The sequence below is a fragment of the Dromaius novaehollandiae genome, chromosome 22 (assembly GCF_036370855.1).
Source record: "Dromaius novaehollandiae isolate bDroNov1 chromosome 22, bDroNov1.hap1, whole genome shotgun sequence".
Taxonomy (NCBI): Eukaryota; Metazoa; Chordata; class Aves; order Casuariiformes; family Dromaiidae; genus Dromaius; species Dromaius novaehollandiae.
This window is the reverse complement of record NC_088119.1, coordinates 9449141-9465590: the sequence shown is the minus strand read 5'-3', so window position 1 is coordinate 9465590 and position 16450 is coordinate 9449141. Positions and strand designations below refer to the sequence as shown.

At 62.5% G+C, this 16450-nt stretch overlaps 1 protein-coding gene across 8 annotated transcripts; it reads left to right on the top strand.

Annotated features, from left to right (window-relative positions):
* The first annotated feature begins 2945 nt into the window (after positions 1-2945).
* Positions 2946-16248, top strand: SP2 (Sp2 transcription factor). Of its 8 annotated transcripts, none has more exons than XM_064524644.1 (9): positions 2946-3023; positions 5843-6007; positions 9154-9248; positions 10266-10342; positions 10479-11432; positions 12051-12351; positions 14236-14410; positions 14505-14698; positions 15144-16248. In XM_064524644.1, the coding sequence occupies exons 4-9, from the start codon at positions 10280-10282 to the stop codon at positions 15242-15244; spliced, it is 1788 nt and encodes a 595-aa protein (XP_064380714.1). In that variant the 5' UTR covers positions 2946-3023; positions 5843-6007; positions 9154-9248; positions 10266-10279; the 3' UTR covers positions 15245-16248. The 8 variants fall into 8 exon arrangements, with proteins under 8 accessions (XP_064380714.1, XP_064380719.1, XP_064380715.1 ...); XM_064524647.1 differs by lacking the exon at positions 2946-3023 and adding an exon at positions 3245-3352; XM_064524649.1 differs by lacking the exon at positions 5843-6007.
* Positions 16249-16450: the final 202 nt, after the last annotated feature.

The following is a 16450-nucleotide window of genomic DNA, read 5'->3' as shown; positions in this document are numbered from 1 at the left end:
CCGCCGCCAGCTCGCGGGCCCGCGAGAGCCTCTGCAAACCACTTTCTAATTCTTCGAAGAAACCATTAAGAACGGGGTCATGATTTCGGTCGGCGCGCTGACATCGCCCGGCTGCTCGCGGAGCTGCCTAATTGCCTTAATTGAGCATGGGCTCGGGCGCGCTTCCCGCGCCTTATTGCACGGGGAGCCCTGGCCCGGTGCTCGGCGGTGGCCAGCCGGCCCGGCTGGGCTGCGGGGAGCCGGGGTGCCCCTCGCTCCGGCGTCGGGGCGGCGGCTGGCCCAGGGCTCCCGGCGCAGCCTGGCTTTGCAGGCGGCTTTGCTGCGCAGACGTGCGTCCTCGTGGGCCGCGGCAGCCCTGCTGTGCCGCCCCGCGTGGCCCTGTCTCAGCCTCGCCGTGCAGAGCCGTGTCCTCGTGTCCCCGTGTCCCTGACCCAGCCTCGCTGCACTGACCCGTGTCCCTGTGTCCCCACGGTGCCGTCTCACCTTGCGCCTGCAGCAGAGCCGGGCACCAGCCGGGGCCCTGGGACGAGGGGCCGTGCCGGGGGCGATGAGGGGCTGCGGGTGCCCCCAGGTGCCCCCACTCCTGACTCCCCCCTCGGTTTGCAGAGCCCCCTTTCCCCAGGGAGCCTTCTCCCTCTGCTGGGTGAAAAATGGGATAATTCGCTATTTTGCAACAAAATGCAGGGCAGGGAGGGATGGGGAACACCCGACGCAGCGGGGAGGCTGCAGAGGGACGCGCTCGCCCCTGCGCCCACGGCCTCCGCCCTGCTCCGGAGAGCAGCGGGGGACCTGGGCTCCCCGCGGGGGTCCGGGCACGTCCGCCGCCCCCCCAGGGCTGGGGGTGCCAGCCCTCGCCAGGGCCGGAGCTCGTGCCCGGCCCCGTGTCCACGCACATCCGGCATCGCTCCCCGCCTGGGGAAACTGAGGCAGGGAGCGGCAGGCCGGGACTCGCCCCGGCAGCCCGGGTGGGAGAGCCGGGAGCGGAGCCACGGCAGCGCGGGCGGGCAGGGGGGGGAGCAGCGTCCGGCTCCAGCCCTCCCTTTCCACCTGCCGCACTGGGGACGGGCACCCGCCGTCCCCGTCCCGTGGGAGCTGGGTGAGGACCCCGGCACCTGGCAGGGCTCGGCGGACCCCCGGGCCCCCCACCACCGTGTGGCCAGGCCCCCGGGGCGCCGCGGGGGTGCCGGGCCGCGGAGGGGGTCGGCGGCACGCCGGTGCCAGGCGGTGAGTAAGCAGCGAGCGTGAGGAGGGGAGGTAATTAAAAGGGAGGCACTCGCCACAGCAAGTTCCCACAAATGGAGGCCCCGGGGCCATAGACACTGCACAACAAAGCACCGAGCAATTATTTGGCTCCAGTGGGAGGTGCTGGTCCCGTGGGGGCCGGAGCCAGCTGGGCACCCCCGGGGCCCCCGCAGGCCTGGCACGGGGGTCGGGGTGTGGGAGTCCCCGGGGGACCCCCCGGCCCCTCCACCCTGGGGCTGTCTGCGGGCAGGCGGCTGTGGGGCCGGGAGCCTGGGGGGCAGGAGGGGGCTGGCAGGGCCGGGATGGCTGGGGGGGTGCACGTGGGTGGTGGCTGCTGGGGAGACCAGGCACCCCGACCCCCCCCCCGAGCACCCCGACCCCTTCCAGGCACCCCGACCCCCGCGGGGAGCCCGGTCTCTCCTCCCACCCGCCAGCGGGGCTGGATGCTGCCAGGCTGCCGGCCCAGGGGTGCCCCACGCCGTGGCCCGGCTCTCTCCCCCGCCGGCCTCCCCCCTTGCCGCGGGGGCGCGATGCCCTACGCGCCACGGAAGAGCCTGGCAGACGGGAGCCCCGACGCAGCCCTGCTGCTGCCCGTCCTGTTTGCCCATCTCCGGGCCCCGTCCCACGGCAGCCCGCCGCGGCCCCGCAGCTCGGCCGGCCGCGTCCGCGGGGCGATTCACCCCCGTCATGGGATAATGCCCTGCAATTAGCCGCCGCAATCCCCGGCGCGGCACGAGGCGCGCCGCGTCGCCCGGCGTGGCGTGATCCGGTAATGAGAGACGCCGGGGCCGCGCGGCGGGACGCGGGGCCGCGCCAGGAGGAGCGGAGGGCCGGGGGCAGCAGTGCCGCCCCCTCGGCGGGCGGGGGCCCGGGAGCTCCGCGGGGTGACGGGGACGGGGCACCCGCGGGTGGGCGCCCGGCGCGGCCGTGCCCCGCGAAACGCTGCTTCCTCCCCGCCGGAGCCTCCCGGGCCTGGGCGGGGGCTCCCGGCCCCGGGGCCGCCCCCACGCGCGGGACCAGGGACACGGCCCACGCGGGGGGCTGCGGCGCGGCGGGACCCGCGTCCCTCGGGCGCCCGGAGGCAGCGGGCCGGGGCGGCCCCGCGCCGTGGGCAGCGGATCCGTGTCCCCACCCCGGGCCGGGGGCGCCCACGCGGGACGCGCCGAGCCCCGGCCGCGGGGGATCCCCGGGACTCCCCGCGAGGGGACCCCGCTGGCGTCATCAGACTCCCAACGTTCCAGAACCCCCTCCCCCGCCTCTCCGCCAATCACAGCTGGAGCGCGGCCGCTTCGCTGTTCGCCTTGGCGAATCCGCCTGTCAATCAGAACTGATCTCGGCCAATCGCAAGACTCCTCCCGGGTGGCTCCCGCCCACGAGGAAGTCCGCACATGCTCCTCCCTTCCCGAACGCTTGTCAATCAATCAGCAGTAGGGGACAGTCTGCGCTTGCTCTCATTAGCCAGGCGCGCTGTCAATCACAGGTTTGTCCTCCCATTGGGTCTCCGACTTCCGTCCGTCATCCCGGAGGCCCGCGCCCATTGGCGGAGGTGTCACTCCATCACCGGGCCCCATTGCTCAGCGGCGCTGTCTATCAAGAAGCCAGCCACGGCGGATTGGCCGGCGATAAAGCATCCCAGCGTCGGTTGGCCAGGACGCCGGCAAGCCGGGCGGTTATTGGCCGCGAGGCGGCGGGAGGGCGGGCCTTCCAGGGCGGTGCCCGAGCGGCCTAGGAGGAGGAAGATGGCGCCGTGAGGGGGGTCGGAGCCGCCGCCGCTCCGGCCGGTCTGTGCGGGCGCTCCGCGGGGCGGGGCGGGCCGGGGGGCGGTGGCGCCGGGCCGAGGGCGGCCGGGCGGCGGGGAGGAGACGAGGCGGCGGCGGAACCGGGGCCCGGAAGGGGCGTGCGGCCTCCGCGGCCCGCCCCGGCCCGCCCTCTCCGTGCGCCGGGCGGGCGGCGCTTCCGGAGCCCGGGAGGGGGCGGGCCCGCCGCCTCGGCCCGCCTCCCCGGGGACCCGCCGCCGCCGCCGCCAGGGGCGGGGCGGCCCCGGGGCTAGGCGGGGGGCCGGCCCCGGGGCGGGGGGGGGCCGCCGGCGGCGTCGGCGGGGGGAGCCCTGGTACGTGGCGGGGCAGGGGGGGCTGCGGGTGCCGGGGCAGGGGGTCCCGGTCCCGGTCCCGGGGGGGGAGCCTGGGGCAGGGGCTGTCCCGGCTGGGGGGGCCCGGGGCTGCTTTCGGGCCCCTGCCCTGGGGGGGCCGTGCAGGAGGTGCCCGGGCTGCTGGGGGGCCCCGTGTCGGGGGAGCCCGGGGCTGAAGACACCGGTGCCGGGGGGGTCCGCGGGGGCCCGGGGGGGAAGACATCTGTGCCGGGGGGGCCCGGGGGTGTCTGGGGCTGGAGACACCCGTGCCGGGGTGTCTGTGCCTCTGCGGGGCGTCCGGGGTGCTGGAGCCCGGGCAGGGGGGCCCGTGCCAGCGAGGGGGCGCTGGGGGATGCTGGTGCGTGGAGGAGCCCGGGGGGCCTGGGGGTGGCCCGTGGCCGGGGGCGCGTGTGGGGAGGGGGCGCGTGGGGCTGGGGGGGCTGTGCCAGCGCTAGGAGCAGCGGGGAGGGCTCGGTCCGGCGGGGGTGCCGGGGGCGCGCGGGGCGTGCCGGGTGTGTGTTGCGGAGGAGCCTAGAGACGGGGGGCGGCTGCCGAGGGGGGCAGGGCCGGGGGGGCCCGGGGCGTCTCAGCCCACCCTTTCTTGCCCCGTAAAGGGCCCTGGGACAAGGAGGGTGCTGGGGCTCATTCCCAGCCGGGCAGCTTGCGGCAAGGGGGGCTGCAGAGCCGTGGACGCCAAGGGGGCTGCCCCCAGCCCTGGGGGGCGGCAGGGAGGAACGGCCGGGGGGGGGGTCTCTCTTTGGTCCCTGGGGGACGGGAGACGCAACAGGCTCTTGGCTGCTGGGGGAGTGAGAGCTGCTGCTGCTGGAAGTTTCCACCCAGCCTCTCTGGGGGAGCCGCCGTCCAAGGGTGCCCTGTGCCGTGTTTGCTTTCAAGCCATTAAAATCTCTCTCTCGCTGCCTCTCTCTGTCTCTCTCTCTCTCTTTCGTATCTGCGGAGTTAGGAGCTGCTCCCTCCTTCTCGAGGCCGGTCCTGCAGCATGCGTGTGCAGCCTTGGCTTATTTAAGCTAGTTCTCCCGCTCTTAGTGCCTAAATGCGGCTGAAATGCCAGGGAGTTTCCCCTGGACATCAAAGAAGGAGAAAACAAACTGTAATTTTGTGGAGTGGATGGAACATCTGCGTGTCGGAGTGATCAGAGTTATGCTGTGGCAAAATCTTTCCTCTTAGAAGAGGCAGAGAAAGCGGTTAGGGAATCAGTTCTGGATTTTTCCCTTCAACTCTAAAATAATAGTGTTTTCTTGTTGGAGCAAGTTCTCAGCTGTCTTATCTTGAAAACAGCTCTTTCTGGGTCTTTTGGAGAACGTGGAAGGTTTTGTCCTCTTGAATTATTTTAACAGGGAATTAACAACAGCAAAAATTGTGGCTGTTTTATTCTAAGACCTTGCTTGGTTTCCTGCTGTTAATATGTAAATACACAGGTGCTTCACTTCCTTTGTTTCTAACTCTAAGATTTATAGATCAATATTGCTTATGGCCGTGAAAAACAAAGGGGGCACTTGCCATCGGGGTGTTTTTTCCCCTATTACTGTGCTTAGCTTGATGATCTTGAGTATCGGTTGCAGTTGCTGAGGTCGTTCATCGATTTTAGGGGACTCTGATTCATCTTCCCTTTCGAGGTACTAAGTAAAACTGTGGTAACTTGATCAGATATGTCAATTGGCTTAAACTGGGTGCTGGAAGTTAGCTCAGTCCCTCCTGCGGTGCATGACGTACCCACGTGCCGCTCGGAGCTGGGTGCCGCTGAATGTGTTTTCCTGCACGTGCTGCCTGCCCTCGGTACGGTTACGCTTCCCCGCCGCAGAAGAGGAACCTTCTCTTTGCCGTGCTGTGCTCCTTGCCCCTGCTGAGGACAGGCTTGTCTCACTCGCGGCTGTGATTTGGTCGGGCCTTAGTCGGCTGCAGCTGGAGGCGGGAAGGCTGCCTCGGGCCCGCTGCGTGTTTCTCCAAACCTTCTCTTTCCAGGTTAATGATTTCCATACAGCCGTCGTGGAAATGGGAAGGGTTTTTCAGGGAATAGCACTAGCCTAAAACTGGAAGACCTGGATTCAAAGCCTGTGCCTCATCCGTGCAGAGGCACAGTGTTTCCTGTGTCGGGGGGTTGCGAGAGTAGATAATGAAAGATAACAAGGATATTGTGGAAATGGGACTCGAAACTGCAATCTAAAACATACACATTTGTCCAGAAGCTCCTGAAAGGGAGCTCTGTAGCTCCGTAAAAGTGCCTGCGCTGTTCAAGCTGCGGGACGGGGGTGTTGGTCGTGTCCGTGGTTGTGAGGACTGGCAGGTGTTGTGTGTCACCGTTTGCCCTTCTGTCCTCGGCTCCTTCCATTGAGCTGGAAGTTGTAGGTCCTTAAAGAGGCTTGTCTGGCAGTGGAGCCAGGCAGCTCCCTGAGGAAAAAGCTTGTTCTGGTTAGGAGGAAAAAAAACCATCTCTTCCCTTTATATCTCTTGTAGAATATTGAAGATAATGGCACAGTTTCCAAAGTAAATAAATTCTTGTGAGAAGTGAAGGAGCCGCCTCTGAGCAAACCTACCAATCGTGCTGGCGTGAGCGCTCCAGCTGGCTGCTAGCAGGCGTTTCCCCGGCTGGACATGGGGCCTCAGAGGCTGGCGCGATTGGTAAGTTTTCTCCTCCTACAGCTTGATCGTTCGAGTCCAGCCCTGGGCACTTCTTACATGTGCCGTGACCTCACGACTGGCTTTGCGAGCTCCTCGAAGAGCCGTCGAGCAGAAGCCAGAGTGTCTGGGCGGTTAGCTAGTGCGTGAGGCGCTCAGTGTGCATCTTCTGGGGCAGGAACAAGTCCCGATTACATTTGTTTGCATAACATGCTAAAGGAAACAGATCTTGAGCCAGAAGTCTTTGAGTTGTTGGTTGCTTTGCCCTTTACGGGAGATGAAGGGAAGGGGTGAGGCCGCTGTTGTTTCCACTCTGTAGTGAGAGGGTTTTCATACAAAAACGGGCTTGTGACAAGCAGAGAAAAGGCAGAAGAGTGGCCATAAAAAATGAGAATGAATGAATGTTGTGAGTCAGTGCTCTTTAATCACCTGAGGGGGCTGTTCTGCTCCATTTAGTGTTTGGCTGGGGGTTTTCAGAGGGGCAAACTGGACCTGAGTTGCTGAGCGAATTCTCCCTGGGGTGGATAAACGTGTAGCTCAGGGATTACGCTGCATCCATGGAGAGACAGGGCTTCTCCCCCAGTCGTTACCCTAATTTATTTGTATGGGCTAATGGGATCTCCGCTGATATGTCTCGCTCTTTTTGACCAGGTCAACATTTCTCTTATTTGTAGTCAGGGCTGTTAATCCTTAACAGTGTCCTAATTCTGCTGGAAGGGAGGGTGCAGCCGTGTAACTTGGGCAGCTGTACAAGCTCCCGGCTTTTGGGGAAGAATGCGTCCTTTTATCGCAGGCCAGCTAGCCGGGTGCAAATGTCTGATGCTTTGGTCTCCAAGAGGTTGCCACAGCGAGCGAGAGTGAGTGGCTTAAAGGGAATGGATGCCCTTTTCTGAAAAATGGTGCAAGTAATTTTCATGCAATGCTGTCCCAGGCGCCGGGAGCCCTGAGCTGACTCTTTCTGGGGATTTATGCGCTCGGTCGCAGCAGGCTGTGAAAGAGCCTTTGCGTTGCCTTGAGAGAAGCCATGGAGTCTGCTGCCTCGTGGTAACTGCCTGCCTTTGGGAAGTGGGCTCCTTGGTGACTTGGCCTGTGGCCCGATTGCTGTTTCTTAGCTGCTTTCTGTTTGGTGAAAGGCTTTGCATTCCTAGGGAGGAGCTGTCTGTCTCTCTGATGACCCACATTATTTTTATAGACCAGTTAGTGCCATACAGGACAGCCACGGTGGCCCAGGAGGGAGCTGAGGGCATTGACATTGCTGAAACTCCGTTTCTGTTAGCATCGATTGTATCTAAAATGCCTAAATAGCTTTTCTGCCAGCCCTAAGCTGCATTGAGATCTGATGACTGGCTCTTGCACTGGACAGAAGCGCGTATGGCTGCAGAATGAAAGGCAGCACCGCTTTGCCCAGCGAAGCTGATGCGCTTTCGATGCCGTTTGGTTAATTGGTGTAGCGTGGCATCGTCTCACGGGCGCTGCGGGAGTGCTGCGCGCAGGCTCGGTCCCGTTGTGCCCGGTGCTGTGTGCGCACACCGACCCTCCCGGCATCTGCCGACGTCTCTCCGCGGTCTCGGTGCCTCCCGTACACCCCGCGGGGGTGTCGGATGCTGTTCTGGTGTTGTGTGACCGCTGCGCCTTGGTGTGCGCGTCGAGGGTCGGTGTCTGTGCTGGGGGTGTGGACGCGGTGCCTCGGTGCGTGCTGCTGTCCTGCCCGCCCGTCCTGCCCGCCCTGCCGAGCTCTGCTCGGGCCCTGCCGTGGGCACCCTGCTCTTCCCCAGCTGCCAGCGCTTGCGTTCGCTCTCACCGGTGAACCGGATTGCAGAACTCCCGGCTCCCGTGTCAGCAAAGAGCTGCCTCCTCCCAGGCGCGTGTCTAGCGCTCTCCCCGGGCTGCGCTTCAGCTCCTCTTCTGGGCTGTCGGAGCTGCAGGCCTTGTCCTCGTGGGGCAGGAGGATGTTTTCACAGCGCGTTGGTGCCCTGCGTTCGTGAGACAGGGGCAGTATCTGTGCGTGTTCGGCTCGTTGAGCTAAGCAGTGCATCCCGCTCAGGTCGGATATATGGGAGACAGCTCACAGCCTTGGCCGCGTTAGGCATTTCCCGCCTGTTAGCCAGCATAGTTTCAAAACAGCAGAAAATCCTCGTTTTCCTAATGCAGATGTGCTTTTGGCTGGGGCTCCCGCAGTCACATGCTGGCAGCAGACGCTTCTTTAAGCAAGGTTCGAGTCTGCCTTGTCGAGGTCGGGTGCCGGCGCTGATGACCCGCGCCCAGCCTGTACCGCTGCCGCCTGCCTTTACCACAGGCGATGCGGACGAGACTTCTCTGGAGCGTGGGGTTTGCTCCCTTGATGCCTCTCTGCCTTTCTCAGCTTTGAAACAAAACCTGCATTTATTTTTCCCCAAATGTATTTGTTCCACCATCCGTTTAGCCCCTCTTCTTACCCGGGGCCTCCTGCAGCTCTCCGGGCAGGAGCGCGAGGCGGTTGAACAGAGGCTCTGCCTGTGCCAGGTCTTCGTTTCACCTGCGTGGAACCCGGGAAACAGCCCTCTGCGGCGGTCCCGAGACGCAGCTTTGCCTGGTCCCTGCTGAGCAGCAAAAAGCCACTTGCTGTGCTTATGCAACAGTTATTGTTTTGGCTGGTACATTGTGTTAGAAGCCATATGGGGCTTCGTATCTCGATCGTGCTCTGCCAGTACTTCTCATCACTCCTGCAGCCAGGCATCTTTGTAAATACCACAGCACTGGCTTCCTGTCGGCTCGCCAGAGCTGGGGCTGTATTTCACAGCCGCCCTAAGAAACCCCCAAACATCCGTATTCCTCCGATGGCCATAATTCCCCGTTTGAAACCAGGACATTGTCAGCAGCGGTAATAAAGACAGTTTGAGCTCAGACAAGTTCTCCCTGGCACCTTGTCTAGGCAAATATTATCAAGCTATTGAGCCATACAGCAAATGCTAGATGGGGGTAACTGGGGAATTTGCCAAAGGAAATGTCACGGATGAAATGTCTTTCTTGTCTAGCACAAAAGATTTAGCAAATTGTGAGGATTTAGGAGTCTCTCTCTCTGGCTTTGCTGTATTAAGCCTTTAAGAAGAAATCATTCTAGCTGTCCCAGTGGCAGGCACAGCCTCATCCCTGGTATTTTTGCTCGGCAGCGTTCAGGGCAGTAGAAGTGAAGCGTCAGAGGTTGCAAACTTGCTCCACCTTCCCGAGGACAGTTGTGAATGAGAAGGCAGCGAATGCCGTAAAGGTAGTTAATCGCCTCCTTGCCGCCGCTCTCCCCCGGGTGCCCCCCGCCGCGGCGCTGCCTCGCACCCAGCTCCTGCCGCGCAACCCGCTTGGTTCCCTGGGAGCTGCAGCCACTTGCTCTGGTTCCTCGCGGCCTGGCGTGTGCCTGCTGCGGCCTTTGAGCGACGTGGCTTCTCAGCTGTGATTTTGCCCTCATCCTTTCCCTGTGTTTGTCTCTGCGGTGTGCAATTCTGGTGCAAATGCTGTAGGCTCTGCAGCCTCGGCTCTGGCTCCTGCAGATGCCTCCTCTCCCTTCTGGGCCTTCCTGGGCTCTCCTCTCTCCTCTCCTCCCTGCTCACCAGCAGCTTTTCTCAGCCTCCGCAGACCCTGCTGCCAGCGAGCTCCAGCGGCCTTTTATTCCCTGAAGTGACCTTTTAATTACATAACGACTTACAAACATTCAGCACCAACAACATACCAAAATAATTGAAACAATGTTTTTGCAGCCTTGAAAAACATGATCCTGTACCAAAACTCCGTCCTCTGAAATTCCCAAAGTTAGAAAAACAAACGGCTAGGAGACAGCGTGGGCCGTGGCCAGAGCGCGGGGCTGGGAACTGGGAGGCCGTTGCTGCCGTGGGGATGCCGTGGGGCTCTGCGTGGCAGCGATGGTCCCTGTCTGCCCGGGGAGGCCACGGCTTCAACTCACCCCTGTACTGAAACATGGCAAAGGCGGAGGGTTCCCGCCTGTTGCCCCCGGCCCTGTGGTCGGCTGCTCACGGTAGCTGGTGGTTCCCTGTGGTGGCGAATGAAGGTCAAAAGGTGTTTGGGGAGAAGGTGGTGAAATAGTGAGAGTTCTCCAGCCCCTTGTTAACCCCGTGCTGAAGGCACAGGGGAGAGGTTTGATGTTGTGGTTGGTCTAGGGAGATGTTGGGAGAGTCCCTTGGGCATCAGGGCCTTGGGCTGGGCACACCAAGGAGCTGTGGGCTCTGTTCTTGCTGCTGTCTTACCCCTCCCTCTCTGTGCTTCCTCCTTGCAGATCGCGAGGACAGTATGGCTGCGACTGCTGCCGTCAGCCCCAGTGAATACCTGCAGCCTGCCGCCTCCACTGCCCAGGTGAGCGCTGGGGCATCGGCGAGCTCACGGCTCCCTGCCGTGGCAAGGGCGGAGGGACGTGTTGCGGGACGGTCTCCAGATCTGTTTGGCACAAGCTCTTGTCTCTAACGCGCCCATCTCCCTCCCGGTTGCCTAGGACTCTCAGCCGTCTCCACTAGCCCTCCTCGCAGCGACATGTAGCAAGATTGGTCCCCCAGCAGTGGAAGCCGCTGTGACTCCTCCTGCCCCTCCTCAGCCAACACCTCGCAAACTCGTCCCCATCAAACCCGCTCCGCTCCCCCTGGGCTCCGGAAAGAACAGCTTTGGGATCCTGTCGTCGAAAGGGAACCTCTTCCAGATCCAGGGCTCTCAGGTTGGCACCTCCTACCCCGGAGGGCAGCTGGTTTTCGCCATCCAGAACCCAGCGGTGATCAACAAAGGGACCCGCTCGTCCGCGAACATCCAGTACCAGGCAGTGCCTCAGATCCAGGCCGCAGGAGGACAGACCATCCAAGTCCAGCCCAACCTCACCAACCAGATCCAGATTATTCCAGGCACGAATCAAGCGATCCTCACCCCTTCCTCTTCCTCTCACAAGCCCGTGCCAATCAAGCCGGCTCCGGCACAGAAGGGTGGAGCTTCGCCAGTGCAGGGCGCAAGCAACGTTGTCAAGCTAACCAGCGGCAGCAACGTGACTCTCACCCTGCCCGTGAACAACCTGGTGAACGCTGCTGAGCCTGGCACGCCGGCGCAGATCATTGCAGAGAGCCCCTCGAAGCCCAGCAAAAAGCCTCGAAAGAAAGCCACGTCGCCAGCCCAGCCCGCCGCCATGGCTGTGGCTGAGCAAGTGGAGACGGTGTTGATAGAGACCACGGCGGAGAACATCATCCAGGCGGGGAACAACCTGCTCATCGTGCAGAGCCCGGGCTCCGGCCAGCCGGCCGTGGTGCAGCAGGTGCAGGTGGTGCAGCCCAAGCAGGAGCCGCAGGTGGTGCAGATCCCGCAGCAGGCCCTGCGTGTCGTCCAGGCGGCCTCCGCCACGCTCCCCACCGTCCCCCAAAAATCCAACCAGAACTTCCAGATCCAGACGACAGAGCCCACCCCTACCCAGGTACCATGTCCTGAGCCCTCCCTCCTCTGCGAGGTCCCTCCTCTGCCCTGTTCCACCTTCAAGCCCTGACCCGGGTTTTACAAAGCCTGCGGGTTTTGTGAGCTGCCAACCTGTCCCTACCTGGCACCAATTTAGACAGCCCTCTGTAGCGGCTGTGTGGATTCCCTGATGTCTAAGAAGAGTTGGGAATGTCGCCATTTCTTCAGTGGGGCTTTATTAAGTCGCTCTCTTAAGGCTGCCTGTTTTTCTGGGACTTGTAGGAATGCAGTGTCCTTGAAACCTCCGCTGTGCTTCCTGATCGGGTTGGGATTAGGCAGCTGGTTCAGAAGCTCTTGGGAAATGGCGGGAGGTGGGGGAGCAGGGCTCCTGCTGCTGGACTGCGTAACTGGTGTTGCCTTTGGAAACCTGGCTACGAGGGCAAAGCGGCCCTTTGCTGCTGTGCACGGCCAGGACCTTTCTGCGGGAGGCCCAGTATTTTCAGATGCTTGGGCGACTTCTGCTTTTCTTTGGCTTGTTGCAGGCCCAGATTTCTGGGTTGCGTAGGGAGGGCGACTCGCACTGGAAGGAGACGTTTTCCCCTGGTGACGGTGGCTGGTCTGATTCCTCTCCTCCCGTCAGGTCTACTTCAAAACGCCCTCGGGCGAGCTGCAGACAGTGCTGCTCCAGGAAGCCCCAGCCATGACGGTGGCTCCATCTGGGACCTCTTGCAGTAGCCCCGTGTCCCGCAGCTCCGGCACGGCGGGCGGCAGCAAGAAACCGGCCACGCGCAAGGAGCGCACTCTGCCAAAGATCGCCCCCGCGGGAGGCATCATCAGTCTGAACACGGCTCAGCTGGCGGCTGCGGCGCAGGCCATGCAGACCATCAACATCAACGGCGTGCAAGTCCAGGGCGTGCCCGTCACCATCACCAACACCGGAGGTGGGCTGCGTGCCGCGCTGCGGCGGGGTGGGCGGGCAGGACGGCAGGACGTGGGGAGCTCCCTGCTCCGGAGGACAGAGAGCCCCTGCTAGCTGCGCTTTGCAGCTGGGATATGGCAGCTTCGTAAGCAGATCCCTTGTAGCCGGGGGCTGAGTGTTAAACGCCGTTGGTTTCTCTAGCTCCCTTGGCTCCAGGAGGCCCGGAGTGTTTCGTAGGGTGTCTCTGTGGCCCTGCTGGGTGCTCCCAAGCCTGTGTCTTTGGGAGAGCCGGGACCCGGTGCTCCAGGGGGGCTCCCTCCTTCAGTCCTCTGCGAGGAGCTTTGCTGCAAATCATGCTGACTCCAGCAGAGTCCTGTGGGACGCTGGAGTCCAGCTCTGAGGCTGGGACGTTTCTCCTCGCGTCCGCTGTGTTGCCAGGTGGATAAGGCCGTTGATGGTGGGTTTGCGATAGCCAGGCCAGGAGAGGCACCTTCGCAACCCCTGAGTTCCTCCAAGCTCTGTTACAGCTAGTGAGGGGTTGGCGTTCGTTCAGAGTGAACCCAGCCCTTTGCCTCCCCTGTGGGACAAGCGTGTCCCTTAAGCTCTTACCGAAAATAGCCAGGCACAGCCCCTGGCCTGTTCTTGGAGCTGTCTGTGAGCCCCAGACAGCTTCTGTGCGGGGAACAGCACGTCTCTGCGGCTGCTCTTTCCTCCCCTCCCAGCCCTGGCAAACCTGCCTTGTCCCTGCTCGCTGATCCCCAGCCCACGCCTGGTGGCACTTGCTGCAGGGAGCCGAGGGAAGGAAGTCATGTCTGGGGGAAGTTTATCTGCTTTCTGATCCAGAAAGACCTGCTGGTGTTCAGTGGTTTCTCTGTCAGCAAGAACCGGCAGGAGTCCCGGCTCGGTTTTGCAGTCGGAAGCTGTTCTTTCTTGCTTGACTAAACTATGTCAGCATAAAATACGGGCCGGCGTGGCTTAGTGCTCTGCAGTGGGCTGCTGCGTTGCTGGGGTTGTTTTTAAGGGGGTTTTTAGTTGCTGCGTCGTGTGTAAATCTGGGGCCTGCAGTGAGTGTCGGGGAGATGCCACAGCAGATGCTGCTGCCGCCTGCACCGTTCCCTGCAACATGCCACAAGGTTGGCTGGGGCCTTGCTTCAGGGAGGGGACCGGTAGGACCTGCTGGCTGCTGCTGCTCCATGAATGAAATGAATTGAGGCAGATCTCAGCCTGGTTTGGTCAATAGTGTCTTTTCTCCCGGTGGATGCGGAAGCACCTTTGCTCTGCCCCTGCCCGCAATCCACAGCTCCCTCTTTGCAGTGACCCTTCCTCTGCTTGGCCCTCGGGTCCCACTCCTCCTCTTTCCCCGCTGCTCCGAGAGCAGCGATCCCGCTTGCTGACCCCGTCTTCTTCTTTCCAGCCCCCGTCACGGCTGCCGGGTGCTGTGCAAGGCCCTGGCGTGGCCCAGGCCGCCGCGTCCGTGAGCGCCCGAGCGTGGAGCGGCCCTTAGGGTCCGGGGTAAGTCCCGTTTTTTTGGTCAATATATTGCACGTTTTTTCAAAGTTTCTTTTTTGTTTCCTCTTTGGTCATTTCCCCACCCCGAAGGGTCAAACCGAAAACTTTGAAAAACCGCACAGTATATTCAGAAAAAAGGGACTTACCTGCCCCGCTTGGGGGCCAGCACGTGGCGGGGCAGAGGGGCCGTGGCAGTGCTGCATGCGGGGCTGGGGGTGCTGGGGCGTGGGGCGTCTGCCGGGGGTCGGTCCCACCCCGAGCTAGGGCCCTTTGGCCGGCCGCCTCCAAAGGGTCTCAGGAGCTGCACGAGGAGCATGGAGGAGCGCGCGCGGCCCCGCCGGAGCTGAGGCCTCCCCAAGGCCCCGGGCAGAGCCTCAACCCCCCTTTTCGCCCTCAGGCCAGCAGCAGCTGACGGTGCAGAACGTGTCCGGCAACAACCTGACCATCAGCGGGCTGAGCCCGACCCAGATCCAGCTCCAGATGGAGCAAGCCCTGTCCGGAGAGATGCAGCCGGGGGAGAAGAGGCGGCGCATGGCGTGCACCTGCCCCAACTGCAAGGACGGGGAGAAGAGGTGAGCGGCACGCGGAGGGGAGAGGGCCGGCCCCGCGGGCAGGCGCGGCCGTCCCTGAGCCCAACGCCTGCCCTGTCGCTTTGCCCCGCTGCAGGCCGGGGGACCAAGGGAAGAAGAAGCACATCTGCCACATCCCCGAGTGCGGGCGGACCTTCCGCAAGACCTCGCTGCTGCGCGCTCACGTGCGCCTGCACACGGGCGAGCGCCCCTTCGTCTGCAACTGGGTCTTCTGCGGGAAGCGCTTCACGCGCAGCGACGAGCTGCAGCGGCATTCCCGCACGCACACAGGTCTGCAGCCCCGCGGGACACGGCTCGGCGCCGGCGCGCGGCCCCCTGCGTCCACCCCGGGCAGCCTCAGCGCTCAGCAAGGCCCCGGGCCCCATAAGAGCCGAAGGGGCGTGCTGAGCCGAGGACTAGGGTGAACTTGGGCCACCGCAATATTGTCCTTGCCATTTGGCTGAGTTACTGGGGAGGGATCGGAAAGCAAGGGAGGGTCTCTGCTACCTTTAGGCTGCTCCAGATGCAGGTGTTGACAGAAGTGCCATGGAGGGGGCAGTGGCTGCAGAAAGGACCCGGCACAGGCACATCTCCGCAGCCCTGGGAGGTCCCCGCAGTTGTGACTGCGGCCGGTTAGGGAAACACCAGGACCAAAGCAGGGCTGGGAGCGCGGTGATGGCCTCCGTGCCGAGGCGCGCCGGCTGTCCAGCCCTGACCGCTGCCGCTCTTCCCGCAGGTGACAAGCGCTTCGAGTGCGCGCAGTGCCAGAAACGCTTCATGCGGAGCGACCACCTGACGAAGCACTATAAAACCCACCTGGTCACCAAGAACTTGTAGGGCCGGCAGCCGCCCCGCGGCTCCCCGACCGCGCGGACAGGCCCTGTGAGGGCCCCCCGGGCGCTGGCCCGGGACTCCGCGGCCCTCGCGGTACTCCGACGTCCCTGTGCCCCCGGAGAGGGGCCGTGCCCCCGCCAGCACAGCCCTTGGGGACATCCTCCTTCCCTCCCGCTGCCGGGCCCCAACGCAGGAGAAGCCCTTTCTGCAGGGCACGAGGGGCCGAACCTCCGTACGGACCCGGGGCCGTGGGGCAGAGCGCCCCGGGCGACCTCTGCAGAAGGGCCTGGCCGTGGCCCGGAGCCGACGAAACGTCCTCGTGGGCACACAGGAGCCGGGCACGGAGGCGACAGGGCGCTTCGGTGCGGACGGCCCAGGAGAGGCTCCACAGCACATTCCTACTTTATATTTAAAATCTATAAATAGCTATAAATATCTCTATATAAACCCCTTTGGAAGGTCCCTTTTTTCTATGGAGATCGTTGCCTTATGCTCCCCGCTCCTGATTATGAACACTGTGTATTGTGAGTGCTTTTTTTTTTAATCTTTATTTAATTGCTCCCCTTTAAGATGCTGCCCATCCCATTGCCCCTTTTCTCCTAACGTTTCTTTTCCAGTAATGAAGTTTGTTTTTCTTTCTCTCCAGTGATTTCTTTCTTTCCCCCTTTCTGTTTCCAAGTGACGTGGCGTTTCCTTTTGAATCTTGGGACTTTAACCCCCCTTTCCTTCCCCGTGTGCTGCCCAACATCCCCACTGTGTATAGTGTACATTGTATCATAGACTATATTGCTTTTGTGTTTACTACATGTTTAAAAACATATGGCTTGTTATTTTTGAGCTTTTAAATTAAACAAATCCACTTTATTTTTTAGTTGTAACTGCCCGAGGTTGTTTTCTGGATTACGTGACAGATCTGTTATACTTTATTATCTGTAAATGGCTGGCCAGCGTGGAGCCGGCCGAGAGTTTTTCTTGCTGAATAAATTTAGTCACCAGAGGCAAATCCAGTGCCGCGTGTGCCGCCTAGGGTCCTTTCTCCTGAGCGCGGTGTCCGCAGAGCGGCCGCGGGCCGAGCCGAGGCTGCTGCACCAGCGAGGTGCGAGCTGGAGCCAGGCCAGCGCCGCAAGGCTCCAGCCCCCGCAGCCAGGGACCAGCGTGGGCGACCGCAGCTGGTGTAACCCCGCCGAGCCGGTGCTGCCCCCGTGTCCC